The sequence below is a fragment of the Malaya genurostris genome, chromosome 3 (genome assembly GCF_030247185.1).
Source record: "Malaya genurostris strain Urasoe2022 chromosome 3, Malgen_1.1, whole genome shotgun sequence".
NCBI classification, from domain to species: Eukaryota; Metazoa; Arthropoda; class Insecta; order Diptera; family Culicidae; genus Malaya; species Malaya genurostris.
This window is the reverse complement of record NC_080572.1, coordinates 119,697,182-119,716,907: the sequence shown is the minus strand read 5'-3', so window position 1 is coordinate 119,716,907 and position 19,726 is coordinate 119,697,182. Positions and strand designations below refer to the sequence as shown.

General features: G+C 36.9%; 1 protein-coding gene across 3 annotated transcripts in view; it reads right to left on the bottom strand.

The window, feature by feature from the left end:
- Nucleotides 1-19,726, bottom strand: part of LOC131435075 (uncharacterized) — a 397,241-nt gene that overhangs the window by 11,830 nt on the left and 365,685 nt on the right. For all 3 annotated transcript variants that reach the window (XM_058602576.1, XM_058602574.1, XM_058602577.1), the window contains 4 exons: nt 2,624-2,990; nt 707-2,566; nt 445-653; nt 160-385 (listed from right to left, as the gene is read on the bottom strand). In XM_058602576.1, the coding sequence (XP_058458559.1) occupies nt 160-385; nt 445-653; nt 707-2,566; nt 2,624-2,990 (2,662 nt within the window). The remainder of the gene's footprint in view (nt 1-159; nt 386-444; nt 654-706; nt 2,567-2,623; nt 2,991-19,726) is intronic.

The window sequence follows — 19,726 nt, the reverse complement described above, 5'->3', positions numbered from 1 at the left end:
TTGGGTACGATGCCTTCGATGATAAACACGCAACTCTTGCTTTCTGTCGGGTTCTTATTGATTGAAATGTTAACAATAACCGCAACGTGATACGGTCGTAAATTTTGAATGGTCTCTCTGTACAAGCTAACCGAACTGTGATGTAAATACTCTGCTTACCTCCGACCATTGCAGCCCGGTTATCAGAGTCTCGCATGGATAGACTGGAAGATGCCTGCGATAACCCGCTGGATTCTGTGCTCGTCTGCAGAAGAATTCCAGAAGTGGAAGGTACGGCGATTTGATGTTGGTTTTGTGACATGCGAAGGCGCCTTCTTAATTTGGGCATGTCGAAGGGAAGATCCCCAACATCGACCGACGTAACACTTCCTGATGTGCAAGGTTCCTGAAATTATAATCGTTACAAAAAACGCGCAACAAACAGCAAGGCCGGAGAAATATAACCTGTTGTAAATGAGCTCGTCGTCGCCTAAGCTTCGGCATGTCGAATGGAAGATCACTAAAATCCTGAGTAAGAATTGGTTTTCCACAGTCTGATTTCTCCAAACCCAACGATGCACGTTGAATGCCCAAATTTAGAAAATTTGTTCGCGATTTAACATCTTCTCGCGAATGCAGCGATATTCCGCTATCCGAACCTTGAATTTCTGGCCCTAGAAAATAAATGCGTGTAATTGCGTAAACACATTTCGTCATACCAGTATACCTGTTATAAGCAAAAGAGTTTTATTCGGTGCTGATCGCCTCTTTGAAACAGCCAGTTTCACAGCCTCGTTATCATCGTTTTCCTTCTTTGCTGTGACCCCTGTTGTCGTATCATCTGGAGACTGCTTTTGTGAATTGTTTCGATTGATATCGGACGTCTCCGAGCCGGGTTCCTGGGAAGATTTGTCCGAAATCGGGCTCAGTATGTTCAGTTTGTTGTGTATTACCACAGGCGCTCGCAGAGGAAAGGCAACTGTAGGCCCTGAATCGGAGCTATGTGAACTTAGCGACGAGGAATGGCGAGAGTCTGAGCTGGATGTACTGCGATTCCCTTCACTAGTGCTAGACTTGAGAGATTCCATACTTCCGCCACTACTGGAAGTTGCCATACTTTCTGTGGAAGAAAAGTTCCTTCCTCGCTGTTTGTGACTCCTGTGACTGCGCTTCAGCTCCAGAACGCGTTCTGGTTCCAGGCACATAGTTGACCGGGGTCTTTCACTGTTTTTCGGACTGTTATAGGAAGAATTATTAATACTACCATCACAACTGCCGGAAGGAGGAACATCGCTACTACGTATTGCCTGGATGTCTAATCGGAGATCTTTCAGTCGCGGATGTTGAGCCGCATTGGAAGAAGGAAGATTCGGTGCACTTTTTATACTGTTTATGAAAAAACGCTCATGTTTGCCGGGAAATTTCATCGGAAGCGGAGCAGTCGAAGGCGGAGAAGGAGTATATCCACGTAGTGGAAGTTGGGAGGAAGACGTGGAGTTTGCATTGGTGATATTGTCTAGCTGTTTATCAATCTGGAGCTTCTCCAAATCCTGGGAAAGGTTCGTGTCCTGGCTGGGTTCAATATCAACCGTGGTTTGTATCTGTGTCACAGAAGGCGATTTCAAAGAGCTCTTGGATCTTTTCGTTTCGGCACGTTTACTTCTATCACGGTTTTCCTTATTTTGACTGGAAACCATGTTGCTACTACTACTGTTATTACTTTTATTGTACTGCAGCAAGACTGACTGATTAGTTACCCGATCCACTTCATCCAAGTCGTCATCCGATCGGGTAATTTTAGAATCGAATGCTGTCTCGTAGATTTTCCGCGTTCGAATACTCGTCATATCTTCGTTCAAAGTTGCCGAATTGTCACTCAAAGTACAATCCGCACAGTTATGAGCACCAGGTTGATGTACATAGAATACGCTGCGAGGTCGAAACAGCTCATCATTGTCTTCGCCGAATGCAGGCGTGGTGCAAGCACAGACTGTCGCTGGATCAAGCATTCGATGTGGTGGCATTGAAGGATCAGCTGGTGGGGGAAGATTACAATTACCACGCACTAGTGCTAATGCCTGGGCATGCCAATCTCTTCTTTTTCGACATTCAGAGCAATCAGAATCGTCCGAGGTTGTAGTTGAGGGTGAGTCACAGCGAATTATACGAACTCCTTCCTCGGTTATAGAGTAACGTTTTGGCAAACACACTTCCTTCTCGGCTCCAGGAGTATCGAGGCTGCTACTCTTCCGATAACGAGCTCCAAGCTCTTTCTGTCGGCCACTTACCGATGACGCTCTACTGGTGGCCTTTTTTGGTTCACTGAATTCCTGTTGGGATGGTGGTGCAGTAGACTGTTGTGTCTGATCTTGATTTTTGTTTTTCAATAGATCAGAATAATAATAGGGAGACGGATTTCGTTTCGAAGTATCTGGAACAGTAGTCTTGATTGGACTTTGACGCTGCGGCAAGGGATGGAACAAATCCTCTGATATGCTATCCGGTGAATTCAGCTCCTGTATTTTATTTAATTCTTCATCCTCGTCATCATTTTCTTCATCCTCAGTAGTAGCTGGAGCAGATGAACCTTAAAAAAATCTCAAGTAATTTTTTTATCCACATTATCTAACCTAATTGGGTTTACCTGAGCTAAAATTCTGATTGATGTATTTAACTTCACAGTTACTGCTCGGTCTCCGGGATTGCCGCTGGGATTGCGATCGGCCAGTGCTGCCTCTTTTATAGCTTTTCCTGGTGTCGAAAATCTCCTCAACAGTTTTAATAGCTACTGCATTTGCGGCTGCCTCAGTAGCTGCTGGGATGGATGTAGATGGAATAAGTGAGGGTGGAAGTTGCGGTTGTGGTTGCTGCTTTAAGGAATGCTGATGCTGGAGAGTTCCAGTTGCCCCACCACCGACGCCGGTCCCAATGCCGACTGTTACCGCTCCCAAACTGCTGGTCGGAACCGCTGACAAGAGTTGCTGCAAATTTAATGGTTCTAGAAACGAAACCTGCAATTAAAAAGAATGTAGATTGTAGATTCCATTGGATAGAGAAAAACTTTTTTTTTTTGTTCAAGAGTGTTGCCTGTTGCCTATCAACAAAAAGCCCTTCCATCTTCAATCTTCTAGCACCAGTGGATGGGTCCTCTCCATCCGAACTCAAGTTTCAATTGAAATGGAAAGTCGTGAATGAAAAAGCAATTATACGTTCTGTATGCTGATCAGAATGAACATAGTATTCCAACACAATTAGGATGATGGCTCTCGTATGCTCTTGAATGCCATGTTGTGGGTGAATTAATTGGTTGCTTATTACAGTTGAAGTGTACGCCCAAGAAACCATCCTCGGGTTGATACCTGGCCATTTATGTACAACACATTGGTATGCCTAATGCGTCGTGAAATCGATTTGTTTAATGTCTAAGGTATTGGAATTTGTTATGGGGTACAATGCCAAGTACAACATGGAATAATTCACCCCTCCAAGGAGAACCGGACTGGGGTTTGCTACGGCAATAAATTACATCACATCGGTATTCAATTAGTACAAGTGGAATCCAGCTTGCAATGACAGCTAATATCATTTTATTTTATAAAACTGTATAACTTCAATGAGCATGAAAACACGTTTCGGAGTGAGAAAGCAAATAATATTGGCTCAGTTGTGGTATTGTTTCTGGTAAGATGAACTTTTATACTGAGGTAGAATATTAAAGGTAATGGGATTCCTCTTTAAACCAAAAATTGAGATACTCATGGTTCTCACTATGGTCCGACTAATGTTAAACACAGACGACAAAAGGTAAGAAATTACGGTAAGATTCACGGATCCCTTGCTTATAGACATCGATAAACATTGGAAAAAGCCAAGGCTACTACAGCTAACTATAGTGTAAGTTGCCATTTGTACCTCATCCGAGACAGTCGACGAATGAACCGCACTATGATGCCTATGAAAGTTTGCAAAACAAAAAACAAATATTTTCTAAGAATTCTTATGGAAGTGGGAAAGTTTAAAAATTTTTCACTTCAGAAATAGTTACCAAAATCTAGCACAAAGTATATGAATTATAGAATATGAAGAACGTAATGAAATTGACTAGACATTTCTTGAAATCCATTCAGCACTGATAGTTTTTGTATTGGAATTATGAAATAAATAAGTATCCCTGATAAGAAATCCTCGTTTGAAACGTTCATGATTATCATGCCAGAGTTGGAAATAAGCCCATTTTGCGCACGAAAATGTGAATCAAGATTTCCGATTGTGAATCAAAAAACCGAACACGGTGAATTAAAAAATTGGGTAACAAAACTAAAATTGCGATATTTTTTAAAATTTTGAGTACGAGGTTTGTAGAACCTTCTGATAAATCTCCGATCACAATATAACATTTATACAATTTTGTAATAATATTAAACCCTACATTTCTAGGTAGTTCTGTTTTTTGAGACTTGTTTAATTATTTTTCTTGAGGTACGGCACAATTGTTAATAATTAGGTTTTCAAAAGCGGGGAAAAGTATCTGTAACTATTCAATAATTTTAAAGCTTTTCTATCTACTTCTTGAAAATCCTGGTGCGATCTTGCTCAACACCACCTTAAAATTTATTCAAAACTGTTTGCATGGTCATACATAAAAACCAATCTAATGTAATCTAGAATTTAATATAAAGCTTGCTTCAGATAGAATTGGAACAAAGACAATTGCCTGTATTTCAGTTATTTATTATTGAATTTAAGATCTTTTTTATAAAAATGTAGCGTTTTCTTCATACTTTTAAGAAAAAATACGGATAAAACGGTTTCGAAGGAATTCTCGAACTTTTCCTGTAACAAGGCTCATTAGGCGGCGCACACCTTCTTAGTCCATCGTTTTAGCTATCTTATTCCACCAGGTCGTCATCTGATTGATGTCTTTGACAACCTTTCCCTTTGCCTTGAGTCTCCTCTTCATGATTGTCCAGTATTTCTCAATAGGGCGAAACTGGGGACAGTTGGGTGGGTTAAGGTTTTTCGGAACAAACTGGACCCCTTTCTCTGCATACCATTCTTGAATGACTTTGCTGTAATGACAGCTTGCCAAATCTGGCCAAAACATTACGGGATGGTCGTGGAATCGTATGAACGGCAAAATTCGTTTTTGGAGACACTCTTTTTGGTATAGTTCCGATGTCATTGTCTTATTTGTAACGAAAACTTTCGTTGTTTTGCCACAGTTGCAAATGCCCTGCTAAATCATAAATTTTCTTGCAAATGTATCGGCAAAAGCACATTTAAATATGACTGGAACATCCTCCCGAGTCGTTGCTAAGTAAAATTTTTGACCTGAGATTTGTCCGAAGTCAGCCTCGACATAGGATTCATCGTCCATCAGAAGACACCCGTCGAACTTGGTCAGCACCTGGTCATATAGTTTCCGAGCACGAATTTTTACCACACTATTCATGGTCCACACACTATTTTATGGTCCGCTTTGGATGTTTTCTAGCTCGATACGACTTGATTCCTTCCCGGAGTCGAGTTCTTCTCACGGTACTATGGGCAGCACCGAATTTTCTAGCTAAACCACGGTCCGACAGATTAGGATTCCTCTTAATCGTCCTCAAAATCTTACCACGCAGTTTCCGGTCGACAGTTCCACTCCGACGATTGGCTTGAGGCTTCCGAATCGTCGTCAATGTTTCCCTATACCGTTTGATAACGCGCCATACGGTATTTCTGGGCAATTTCAGCTGTTTAGCTAGCCTAGATGCAGATCACAATGGATTTTCCAAATAACTGTGCAAAATTTTTCCCTTCTTTCGGCTTCCATGTTGATTGTTTACAAAGTACAGTCGATTTGCGAAATGTCAAAAATCATACGTGAAGCTGATAAAATTCTCGACACGTGAGCGCCTAGAACTCCCAAATCCGTCCACATTAGTCGGACCATAGTGAGAGCCTTCGGGAGATGAAATTTTTTAATCTCTTTCTCGAAAAGGCATAAAACCTCCTCGCCTTTTCTACCAACAGATTATAATATCCAAACGGTATAATATAAGACTTCGATCAAACTACATTACATTAACTTTTGCTGTTGTTGCTCATTTGAATCACGATGTAAAAATCCAAAATTATAGTGGTCTATAACTTTAAAACGGAACTGGTATTGATCGATTTTCACGAACTTAGATTCAAAACAAAATTATTATCAAATGAATTTCATACAGATCGAACTTCCGATTCTGCAATTCCAGAGTTATGAGGATTTTAACCTTATGATTATTTACCTCTCTGGATCAGAAAAATTCCACCATAAACATTAAAACTGGCATATAAACGAACACAAAAAGGTTATAAATCTACAAAACTGATCTCACGCATACATTTCCAATTACCTTCTATGTCGGATATAAAAACAGATTCAGAAATACATTCAAAACCATTTGATTGAAACATTTTGCTGAGACATTTTTGTTTAGACATGATTTATTCAAATTCTTGCATCTAATTAGAAACCGATCCCCATACGTAAAAGATCCTGCAGTTGAATTCGTGAGCTTTACAAGCAGTGTCTCCAATCAAGATTAAAAAATCATCAGATCATAATCACTAGCGAAGATGATCGCTTGTGTAGCAGCTCAATATTTGGCGCAGCATTTGAATGGGGCGTTTGAATTAGCGTAGCGAAAACCTGCACTCCTGTTACACAGTTTCAAAAAATCTTGTTATTTTACATCTTATAAGATACATATAAATGGAGCGTCGTATTTCACACAAATTTATATTCAAGTACATTGTGTGATATGAAAATTACATGGCTTGAATTTGAATGAAAGAAAAACAAATGGTTGATAACAACAGCGTGACTTGAACCGAGAAACACTAGGTCACAAGCACATCGACAATTCGAATGAACCACAGAAGCACATATCTATTCATTGAATAATTGATACATATAAATCCATACAGCGGCACTTGGTAGCCAAGTGCAAATTACACTCGGAAAGTGTAAGTGAATTGTATCTTTTGTAGAATTACGTCACCAGCAAAATTCATTTTTTTTCTATGAGGGTAGTATTAATCAGCTGCGCAGCACGCATGTTTTTATTATCATTATAATTATTATTCATCGCAGCATGTGTGTTAAAATTATTAACTGTTTTAATTGATGATATTATTCCACAACGACGGTATTACTGAATAAATTTTAAATACATCACAAAGCATGGCATTTCGATGCGACCGACGAAATAAACACCTAACGAGCCAAACAGTTTTGATATCGGATTATCCATATCCGAGAAAATTGAGCGATAATCAGTTTTGACGTTTACGTCACTTATACCATTATATCACGGGAACCGTAAGTGACAGCCATTTGAACTTCAAACCTGTTGCATTAACACAGAGTTGCATTAAAACGAGCCTAACTTAGTTCAAATGTTGATTCAGAATCGGACAGTGATTCTGATAACGATGAAGAAGTTTTAAATTTTAAGTAAAACCAAAATTAATCTTATCAAAAATGATTCGTTTCAAAGTTCATTATAATATTTACAATATATATGTTATATGAAAAGATAATGCTGACTAATTTTATTCGCTGTGAATCAAAAAATGTGCTTATTTCCACCCCTGAATCATGCAATGCAATCGATCTATCGACATGAATTTCATATACTTAGTTTTAAACATGGCGAATGATTTTCGTTTTCGACCTCACGAACAATTGAGAAAAACTTCCATGATGCAGATTTTCACAGCGTGACACATAAGTTTTTAAAAAATAGAGAGAAAATGCAAAAACATAAATTACTATTGAGCAGTTCCTGCCGTTTCGTATCAATTTAAAACTTTAGATTCAAAACATCGTTTTTACGTCACATATTTTACATGGAATAAACAAAATAAATCTCACAGCACCCCCACTCACCCATACTTCAAAAAATTCTGGAGTGTTTATTATTCATCGAGAAATTTCCAAATTTCAAACAACGATTCTTGTATTCTCGAAAAATTAAATACGATTCATGTTTCATATAGAATATGTGAGCTGGGGCGGCAGAAACATAGTGCAATATAGTGTGTGAACATTAGGACGATTTTTAAATGAGTTAACCAACCGTACGAAAGATACCGCCACTAAAAAGGCTATTATTTTAGATTTCAAACGGTACCGCTTTCGACCTTCAATACAAGACATTGAAACCTCAGCTTCCTTCTTAAGACAAATACACCACAACATAGAACAGGTGTGTTTTATACAACTGAATTAAATGAATAGTGCTATCTACATTCAGTTCAATAAGGAGTCCAAAGAAATAAAATTGGCAAAAGACAGCAAAAACTATTTGGAACATGAAAATATGAGGTACACTGAATTCTTTTTTACGCAATTTTTTAGTCGTTTTTTATGCGACTTTTTTACGTGGATTTCAAAAGTTACCGGGTTCTTCTACACGGATTGCCGATGGTACGCAAATTTCCGAAGCTAGGCGAATTTTTAAAGTTTTCCGATTTTCTTGTTTTGACTTACAAATGCATGAAACGGCGAGATCTGGTGTTACCCCGAAACTCTTTTTAGATAAACTCTGACATAGATATTTTTCAAAAAAATATTTTTTAAGATTACCCCAGATATGGACGTTTCTTTAGTTTTGCGTTTTTTCTACGGGGATTTCCGATGATACGAGGTTATTTTACGCAAATTTTCGAAGTTCCGCGGTTATGCACATAGCAGTAATTGTGGCTGTTACACCCGAAATTTTGTCAAATACAATGCAAAATGTCCAAAAATAACCGATGTGTCTAATGGAGGCGGTCATTTGATCGCTTTTTTATTCGTGGTGAATTGATAATAAATAACATTGCATACCCTTATAGTGGTTTAAAACTGCAATTTCATGCCTTTAATTATTTGGCGGCCTTATCGTAAACTTTTTCTTGTTGGTGTATTTGGAAAAGTTGTAGGGTACATATATTGACGCGGTCTTACGGAAACGAACGACCATGTTCCAGCACGTGTGTAAAGACTAATAGAAAAATTAACTGTTTTACTGGAGGCAGATAGAGGAGGAAAACATTACGCTAACTGTAACCGTTAACGGATTATTCGATAGTATAATTTCAAAAAATCAGTTTTTTAATTCTAACTTTTTTCACAATAACTCTAGAGAATTGATAAGTTCAACAAGGTGTTAGATTTTGTGAAAATACGTAAAATTGCAGAGAACGTCAAGGCTCTATGACAATTTTTGAAATAATTTTGGGTAGTTTTATATAAAAAATGGTCGTTTTTCGTATTTCATTATTTCAGAAGATTGCAAAAAGTTGCAGATATAACCATTGAAGTTTAAAAGTACTTTAAATTTACATCAAAACCTTGAAGAATTGGTTTGAATCACATTATTAACATTATTAAAACGAACGTAATGTAAAATATATAATTCCAAGGGGGACGGGTATAGCGTGATGGGTAAGTCGATTCCCTTTCACGCAGCCCACTTGTGTTCGATTCCCATCCCCGCACATAGGGTCAGAAAATTTTTCTGGCCCGAAGAGGCGAATGACCTTAAGGTTAAAACCTCTATAATCGGAGCAAAAAAAACATATAATTCCAACAAACTCTATGTCATCTTTTGAAGCATTGCAACTGTTTTGTTTGCATCATGAACTATATTGACCACCAATTTCTCACTGGGTCGTCGGGATAGAAAACTTCAATAGAGAGTAGGGTCAAACCTGCTCTTTCAGAGTGGCGATTTTTTTTTGTGTAAAAATCTGTATTTGTCAAAAAAATCTATCTGAATAGCATATGTTATCAGTAAAACATATTTGATAAAAACCTAATTCTTTCAAATTTATTTATAATTTCTTTTTACAATAAAAAAATTGTCCGGTTTTCATAGTAAACAATTACGTTTCCCTCTTCAAAAAGGAAGAAAAATTGAAAATGAAAATATCAAAGAACCCTGTTAGCGTCACCCGGGAAAACTATCATCTAATTTGATTCGTCTAGTAGTGGTTGGAGGACCGCTTATTGGTCAAAATTAAACTCTTCACTTTATTGCTAAATCAAAGCTTATTCTTCGTACACTTTGGAGAAACGATTAGTGATTGCACCCAACTAATAACTTGAATTAGGCGACTAGACTGCCGTTAGTGAAAGAGAACAAGATAACAATTGAGAGAGATACCAAAGAAAAAAGTGGGAAGTCAGAGCCAACTGTGCGTTAGGTTATTGATTCGAAGTCCTTCAGTGTTATGGCGTTTTTCATAGAAAAACACTGGTGGCGTGGATTACTCTGGTTTTGCACTTTCGAGCAGAAATCGCAATGAAACACCGTCAGAATGTTGCATTTCTGCTCGAAAGTGCAAAACCAGAGCAATCCACGCCACCAGTGTTTTTCAATGAAAAACGGCATTAATGAAATTGTGGATTTAAGGGCTGAGGCCAGTAGGTCGCGTATAACCACGTGGCTCGCTCTGCGTATTACATTTCCCTCCATGCTCTCTCGCAAATGTGCAAAATGACTCTCGATGTGGTTTTGATATTTGCGGTTACAAGTTTGACTACATCACATGAAGTTCAATTCGCATGTTTGGCAGCCTTGCTGAGCCGATTTCTCTCTCATGTTTCGTTACGTTACTAGGAAACAAGAGCTGAAAACAATGGCGACGCCGTAGAAATCGACTGTTTTTATGAATTAGTGCATCTAAATTAAATTATCTAGACATTGACAGGATAGATTTTTGATCCATGCTTTTTAAGGTGAGATATTCAATGAACAAGTTGAAAGACGGCATTTTCAGCTATGCAATCCTTCCTTCAGAAAAAAGACTTTCCTGACCGCTAATGCCAATGAATCATTCTGAAATTTGCACAGAATAATCTAAACTTATTTTCTAAAAGATTGTCAGTTGGGTTTTTTGATATTCGTCACCGTTTCTGAGAAAATCAGATTTGAAGCGTGAAAATAGCCCTCTTAAACGCCCTAGAACACACTGGCCTTCAAATCCAATTCAACAGCGTCATTTGAAGACAAACACATAGAAAGGTCCTAAGTGCAAATGAGAGTTTCTCTTTGTTTACTTTCTCTTTCAAGTATTACGGCTCAATCAGCAATCTTTCCATCTAACACTTCACATAGGACAATAGCAAAAACCATCAACTTTCGATAGAAACTGTAGAATTTGTTGGAAATTACTGGAATTTACCGTAATAATTGAAAGAGAAAGTAAACCAAGAGAAACTGTCATTTGCACTTGGGACCATTTCTAATGTCCATCGAGATTTTCAATATTTTACTGTCTCATTCGTAAATGACCGACACCAGAACAAACAAAAGAGACGAAGCATTTTCGTTTCTCATTGAAAAATGACAGAGTTAAAAGCCTGTTCGCACTATACCGCCAACGTCACTCTTTCCTCTATGACAAGACGAAACCAAACTGACGTCTTCAGGGAGCATCAGCAGAATTTCAATTCTCATTCTTTCATCGATGTATTGAAAATCTGTGACGCTTGGCTATAAATAGTGACTGAAATATGACAAATCGAAGTAATTACATCCCAGAACCTCTTTGGAAACCAAAACTACTACAAATTCGAGCACCAACAGGTAAAAGTTATTGTGAAACCTATTTCTGTCATTTTCGATTCTCACAGCTTCGGTTGAATATTATGGATTTAATTTTAACTGTTTTGTATTCAAATTGGTAGTTGGCAATAAAACTAAAACTAACATAACTAATAAACTTCGATTTTTTATTTCAGATTATCCTGCTCCAAGTTATGATGAGCACCGAATTTTTTTCTTTTTTCGAGACACTTATAATCAGCAAAAAAAACCGCAAAAGCATGCCATTTTTCGTAAGAATGTAGTTTAGCCCCTCTTTAGTTTATTTTTGATCAAACGGTAAATGTATTTCGTTAGTGTAACTCTCAGCGCATGTTCAGCAGCTCCTAATTTTATATGGCCAAGTTCTATTTTTCAAACAGTTCTAATGTCAAATTTATGACTGGTATTTGCTACCTCTCTGACTGTTTGAAATACTACTGAAGATGCTCTCATTTTAACAGGTTATGTAAAAGACCTGTTATTTTTGACAACTTGCATACTCTCCTAAACTTGGACTACATTAATACCCAATTTTATGATCATTGCTTTAGCTAGTGTGACAAACAGTAAACACATTAGGTGGTATAAAATACTGTTAATGAGAGTTTACCAGAATGGAGATGGGTGTAACTCGTTTCGGGATGGAAAACAGGGAAACTTCGTAATTAGTTTTTTTTCCTTTTTTCTCTTAGTTAATAATTTCCACGACTTTCGCTTCCCTCGTTGACCTTTTCTGCGCTACAAATACTGTTTCGAAACGGTATGTATCGAGAAGTGTCACATGTTTGCAAATACGTGTCGTGCAGGAAATTGAATTTTTCCATTTCTTTCATAGTATCCTTTACGAGCTGGGAGATGGCGATGGCATAATAATCGATTTAAAATTATGTAAATTCTACTAAATATCTAATTCAATTGCCCCCCACGCCTCTTTTTACATCAATGATGGAAAAAGGAAATAAATGCCCTCTTCTCCATTCTGAGCGCTAATCCCAATGTCCCACAAGCAACTTTCCGATATCGGTGTCAAAATATTCATGAGCATAATCGAATTAACCTATGGACAGAATTTATTCCAATCTCATCCCCACCAACCGAGGCAGGACTATCGCTTCGTATAGAATTACAGTACTTTTCAACTTCTTGAGTGAACTTTTATTGAAACAGACGTTTCGGTTTCTAAATTTGCACCATAAATTAGAGGTGTCATAAATTATGGTTCTTTGTAGAATACTTTTCGTAAGCTGCTAACAAAAATGTTGTTTGTTGTCAAATTGTCAACCTTGTCGTTAAACCAGGTGACTCAGAAACAAGCCAATGTTGTCGTGTCCTCTCCGTTCTCGGCAGAACAGGAGATGGGGCATTCACGCCTAGCTAAAGCCCCCAAGGATCCATCAATTTTCATGCTATCTCACGCACAATCCAACCGGCAGAACTGATAGGATCAAGCGAGAATTTGCTGCAGAATTTAGTACGACTTTGTCCAACCCGAGTAGTGTCGTGGCATGGTGGCGTGATCTCATCATCATCATCGCCGTGGGATGCTATCACATGGTGGATGATGCGCTTACATGTTCCACTGCAAGCGTTCCGGACGCTGATCCAGCAATGATGACGACAAGAGCCCCGGGGACGACTGCCGATGGGAGATTGCGTTCCGATTTATTTACATTCTAGCACGTACGGAACGCGGAACCACGCTTCCAAAGTTTGTTGAGGAGGACCAAACAAATTCAAGCGAAAATGATTGTAAATCAGATCAGCAAATTTTGTTTCCAGAATTAAATTATCGTGAATTGAAGTAGGAAGCATGTTTCATTCATCTGCCGACGCTGGAAATGAAGAATTCTTTTCGCTTTCGCAATTTTCGTTCTGGAATCTTGCAAATTGATCTGACGTTTCTTTCCTTCATGAGAGCATTTGCTTCAATCTTGTAGTCAGTCGCCTTAACAACGCTAAGAAAAGTCACTCAAATTTACGGGTTACTCAATTCACGGGTTGGAGTATTCGGAAATAGTGCAACAACCCTGAAAAAGAGTAATTCCCTAATTTATAAAATTTTGCTTATAGATTGAAAAAATACTCAAAGGAAGAGTAGAAGTTAGTTATGATCATTGATGCTAACTTGTGGTAACTACTCTAATTCTGGAGTTTCAATATATCATTGAAAAATTAGTAACGTAGTACTCAGACTCTAAGAAACTATCTTCTAACACGTGTATTTACCCCATTTCGAGTACTTCTGTGTAAAATTTACATTACGAAGTGTAATTGACAGATTCTATTTGTTCCCTTTCTCTTTCGATTATTACGGTGCTCTTAGCAATCCCACTCTTAGCAACGTCCCAGGTTGGCGGTTCAATGCATAGGACGCTGGTCCTACAATCCAGCTGTCGTATGTTCGAGCCCCGACCTGAAAGGATTCTTAGTGTCAGTAGGATCCATAGTACTAGCCATGCAATAATTATGTACGCTAAGAATTGGCTGCAAAGTCTGTTTGAAACAAAGAGGCCAAATTCCACGAAAGGAATGTAATGCCAAGACTTTGCTTTGCTTAGCAATCTCACACATGTAAAAATATTTTATGCATTTAAATGTTTTTGACGTAAATACGTCTTACTTTACTATAAGGAGTCTTTTTAAAATTCGTTCTGTGGAAGAATCGGTAAAACTTAAGGAGCAAGACTCTTTGCAAGCATATGAGTAATGTCATCAATGTATGCGTAAAAACAAATTCCGGCGCTTCTTTTCCTGATTTTAATCAATAAATCTTCCATATGGTTTAAAAATAAACCAATCAGTTTATTCTGCTTAAAATTGCAATTCAAGAAAAGCGAAAATCTTAGCCCAAAACTCTTCCATTTTTCTGAAAACTGCTCGAGAAAAGTTATTTCAGTTTCAGCTTACTTCCACTAACGCATTTGATTAGCAACAAATACATTCCTATATGGATTTCCTCTTGCAGAAATTATTGCAATATATAGATCTTCGTACCATCTTTATATAAGTAAACCTGCAAAATAGGAACCTTTTGTTTAACACGCGAAAGGCAAAGGATATGGAATGTTATCGTAAAACAATTTATTTTGAGCTTGAGCTTGAGCGACCACCCCTGGTTGCCACTCCGTTACTGATCGGGATTAGCTGAAATTGTACAGGGAGTTTCTAGATGATCCGACCTGGAACTGGTAGATCATCCTTCAATGTACATCTTCTGGTAATCCCAGAATTCATTGATCAGTACCGGCGCCGGCAAGGCCCGCGCGTAGATCGTCTAAGGAATGGGAAGGGATGTTAGTCCAACACTTGTTGTTACTAGAGGCCGTATATACTACTGCGCACTCCACAAGTATCACGGGAGAAGGATATTTGTTAGTAAAAAATTCAGTATTGGTAGAATTTCAGAATTCAGTATGTTCCAGTTTCAGGATGCTCGGATGCACCACAAAACTCACTGACTTCCCGAGTGAACGTTTCAACAATATCCTTTTTTTGAAGTCCCGGGAAGTCTTGATTATTCTAAACAGGTTTTATAAAATCATTTTAAATCGCCAAATAAAGGTCAACAGATTTCACGCGCGTCTTGATTCTTTATTATTTCCGCTTTATTATTTTAATTATTTATTAAAATTAACAATTGGTTATATTGGTTGATCTGGTCAGCCGGCTACCGAGAGAAAATTATGAATTTATCAAACAAACAAGTATTTTTTTTTACTATTTATTCAATATACCGATACATGTTATCTCTGTTATTAGCTTTGTAATATTAACGAATTTGCGCAATAGCAATAACATAGAAGAAGAAAAAAATATCAAATATTATTTCTATCCAAAGCTAGTCGCAAATTGATAAGTTGATTGAAGAGATAATTTAGTAAAATAGAGTAATCAGAAGTGAAACGTTGAAAATATCTAATAACTGAAAGGAAAAAGCAACTCCTAAAATTGTCGCCTTTTACGACATGGAAGCAGGAACCTAGTGGATCTATTCTTGGCTCATCTTTTTCCGCCGGATTCCACACAGCATCTAGGCTGGTAATGTCCAGAGAAACATAATAGGTACTATCAATCTCCTATTGGACCCCAGCCCCTTGTTATCGTAAAACTATTTATTTTTCCGGAAAACTGCTTTTGTAACAGAAAATATTTAGTTTTGTTTATTTTGTGTACCGAAATCGAATACAAATGCATTGAAGCAGTGTTGCTAACTTTTTTTATTAGGTAGGTAAAATCTACATTCATAATATGTAAGCAATTTTCCATTGATTGATTGTGAAAAATTGATCAAAACTGATATTTCATCCAAAAAGTCAGGCTTAACATTCATTTGAGAATAAGAAGTTGTTAAAAAAGATTGTTTAAAACTCTATCGTGCAAGCCACTTTGATTAGAGTGCCTCTAACCAGAGTGGCGACTTCTCAACCGTGATGTTGGCAACAATTCAAAACATTTCATTAGCTTTACATTGAATTGACAGGTCGTTTGCTCGATTGGAACTGGTAGCTATCATTCCAAACGAACAACTGTCGTCACTCTGATTATAGTCACTCTAACTTTGATAAACTGGTTGAATACATACGTACCAAATAAAATATACACAATATATGATCAGCAACACTTAAATTTGCTGATTGCTCAGTAATCAATACGCATGTTTCTGAGCTTCGTTAAATGCATTCACTGATATTTTGGTAAAATGCTTCACTTTGCCGAAATTTGGCATAATTGCTTGCTGAATTTATTAGTAAATAACAGATATGCCGACATCAGTAGAGACGTTTGCCGGAATTTGGGAATATGCGCTAGCTGTTGCCAAGATTCAGCACAACAGCTGTCATTAATTGCCACGTAAAATTTTCGGTTCGCATTGCGCGATTATTTTCTGGTGAAATTCTCTAGTGAAAAAACGGATAATCTTCGAAGAAGTGTGGAACCACTTGCAAGTAAAAATATTGAATAAATAGCTTGAATGTTTCGCTTTATAAAAAGCGTCTTTATCAGAGCACTCGCGATTATAAGGGAAAACACCCAACTCGGAGCTCAAAGCGTCCTTGAGACAAAACTTTGGGGGATATGCGAAAAAATAACCCAATGCATTGAATAATTCAATGGATCAAAGTAAGTTTATTTGAACAATACCGTACATGCATCATTAAATATTGAAAATTATTGTAAACCAGAAATCAATATTATTTTCATATTTCCAGCTCGACTCAATGCATCCGGAAACGCCGCTGATGGTATTGATGTCTAAAGAATTTGTCGAAGGAGACTGCTCATTAGTTTGGAGAGATGTAATGATTCCCATAGGACCGGGAATACTTTCAGCATTTAAAACCCTTTGCATGGTTTTAACAGTATTCGGTATCAAATGCGAGCCTTCCGACAAATTTTTTTGAAATTTTTTTGTATGCTACATGCTGGCAACAAATTTGTAAGCCTCCTTTAAATGTTAATAAAATGAATTTTTGATCCTAAATGGCGTGTTTATAATGTTGAGAAATCACAAACAAAATTAATCGATTAGATTTTTAATTACTGATGATTCGGTAATTTATTTTTTCATTTTTTCGTTTTATTGGATTGCCGAATATTCAGTGAACGTTTCACTGAGCAAACAGTAAATCTTATGCTGACGATTTCGGCAATATTTGACGTTTGTCAAATTTGAGGGTGCCGAGACGTCTAGTAATTTTATTTTTGCCCAGATGATTGCTGATGACTCGGCTGTGTGAATCTCGGCATATTTTTGCCGAGACTCAGCTATAAAATTTAATTGTGTACACAAATTACCAACACGAGTTAACTTTGTTTTACTCTTGATCCTTAATCGTAAATATCTCGAATTGTACTAAATATAACAACTTAATTATTCCTCCATTTCACCAGGTATGAGATAACCATGAATAACTCAAAAATTTGGTTTTCTCAAATTCTTGCAAAAAATGAGGAAAATTGATTAAGCTTGCTTATTTTACACGGAATTCGACGTGTTAATGAGGACCTGAGAAGTAATCGTATTCAGCTTCTGAGTATTGAAACAGGATTCAGTTCCTCAGAATTTTCAATTGGATTCTAGAAACGAATTCTGAAACTGAATTCAGAACCTGGGTTCTGGTCTTCCATAATTCTGAACCTAATTTCTGGTTTAGAATTAAGTTTCAAACTCAAGTTTCAGAATTGTTAGATTAGTAGATCAGAATTGAAAACTATGACTTTGGAACAGAACCCTAATTTAGGAACTGGTTTCCTGGCAAGATTTTAAAACTGAATTTAGTTCTTCAATTTATGTTCTGTATTCGAATCCTGAACTCTAATTTAGAACTCAACTTTAGATTTCGTGAACAAAATTCAAGAAATAAATTTTAGTTCCAATTTCTGAAACTGAATGTTATATCTGCACTCCGAACCTGAATTGTATAACTGGATCCTGAATCAGAATTTAATTCCAGCACACACAGAAAAAAATAATTAAATTCACGCGACATGTAATTCAATGACACTTTGAAATAGATATCAATTGAATAAAAAATTTGATTGAAAACCATTATCGATGTAAAAGTAAATAAGAATTCCTTGATTTTTCAATGAATTATACCACATATTTGAATTTATGCTTATTTTTGCTTTTAAAGTATAGGGAAAAGTAAAGTCCTGAGGAGTAACTTTATATTCAATTTACTGGAAGTGAAGCAGTAAAAGTTACAAAATTCACACAATCAACTAATACAGTCGTACGTACACTTTATATTTGAAAGTGTGAAAGAAGTATGATAGTTTTATACGTATTATTGGTCTTCCAGTTATACTTATGACATAATCCATCCACCTTTTTGCCTTTCTCATATACCTAGAAAGGTTATGCAATCCCTGCGAAAACCGACTTTTGAACCGAGGCCCGGAGGGCCGAGTGTCATATACCATTCAACTCAGTTCGTCGAGTACGCAAAATTTCTGTGTGTGTGTGTGTATATGTGTATGTGCGTATGTGTGTATGTAACGTTTTTTTGCACTAGCTTTTCTCGGAGATGGCTGAACCGATTTTCACAAACTTAGATTCAAATGAAAGGTCTTGTGGTCTCAGAAAAAATTCCTGAATATTATTTGGATCCGACTTCCGGTTCCGGAATTATGGGGTAAAATGTGCAAAAAAAGAAAATATATGTTTTCCCTTAGGTTCAAATGAAAGGTCCTGTGGTCCCATACGTAATTCCTGAATTTCATCCGGATCCGACTTCCGGATCCGGAAATATAGGGTAAAGGGTGTTACCATCACTGAAAAGGGCGAAACCCCGTAAAAAGTTTTCTAGATCGATCTCAAATCTTCTCCAATTGATAGTTTTTATCTGTAGACGGTCAAACAAACCGATTTCGGTCAATCTTTCAAGAATCGAAGAAAATTATTTTGAAGAATACCACAGTATTATATATGATAGTATGATTGATATGAGAATGGCATCATTACACCAATAGGTGGATTAAAACAGGTTTTAATGCACGCATTTGGAGCAAAAAACTGAATTCAAAGTTACTTCACAGTTCTTTATGCACAGAAAAAATAATGAGATTTACACGACATGTAATTTAAAGATACTTTGAAATAGACATCAATTGAAATTCAATCAAAAATTTGATGTAAAAGTAAATTAGAACGCCATGATTTTCAATGAATTATACAACATATTTGAATTTACGCTTAGTTTTGCTTTTAAAGTCAATTGAGGAGTAAAGATCTGAGGAGTAACTTTATATTTAATTTCCAGCTTCAAATATGTGCATGAAAATAGATGTAAATATTTTTATCTGTGTGTTTCAATATACTTTGGATGCAAAACTAAACGTTTATTTAAATCTACAGTCTTGTTCATTGGAAAATCAATTCAATTTAGTTTTGCTAATTTACTTCTGCATCGCTCATGGTTTTCAATAGAGTTTTCGTTTCAACTGAAGTTTATTTCATAGTACTCTTGATATGCACGTCATGTAAATTTCGTTATTTTGCTGTGTTTCACTGAAGTAATTATCGAAAAATACAGTACTATTCCGTAGTAATTGAAAGAGAAAGTATACAAAGAGAATCTATCATTTGCCCTCAGGTCACAATGAAATTTTCCTTACAGACTTTTCAGTTTTCG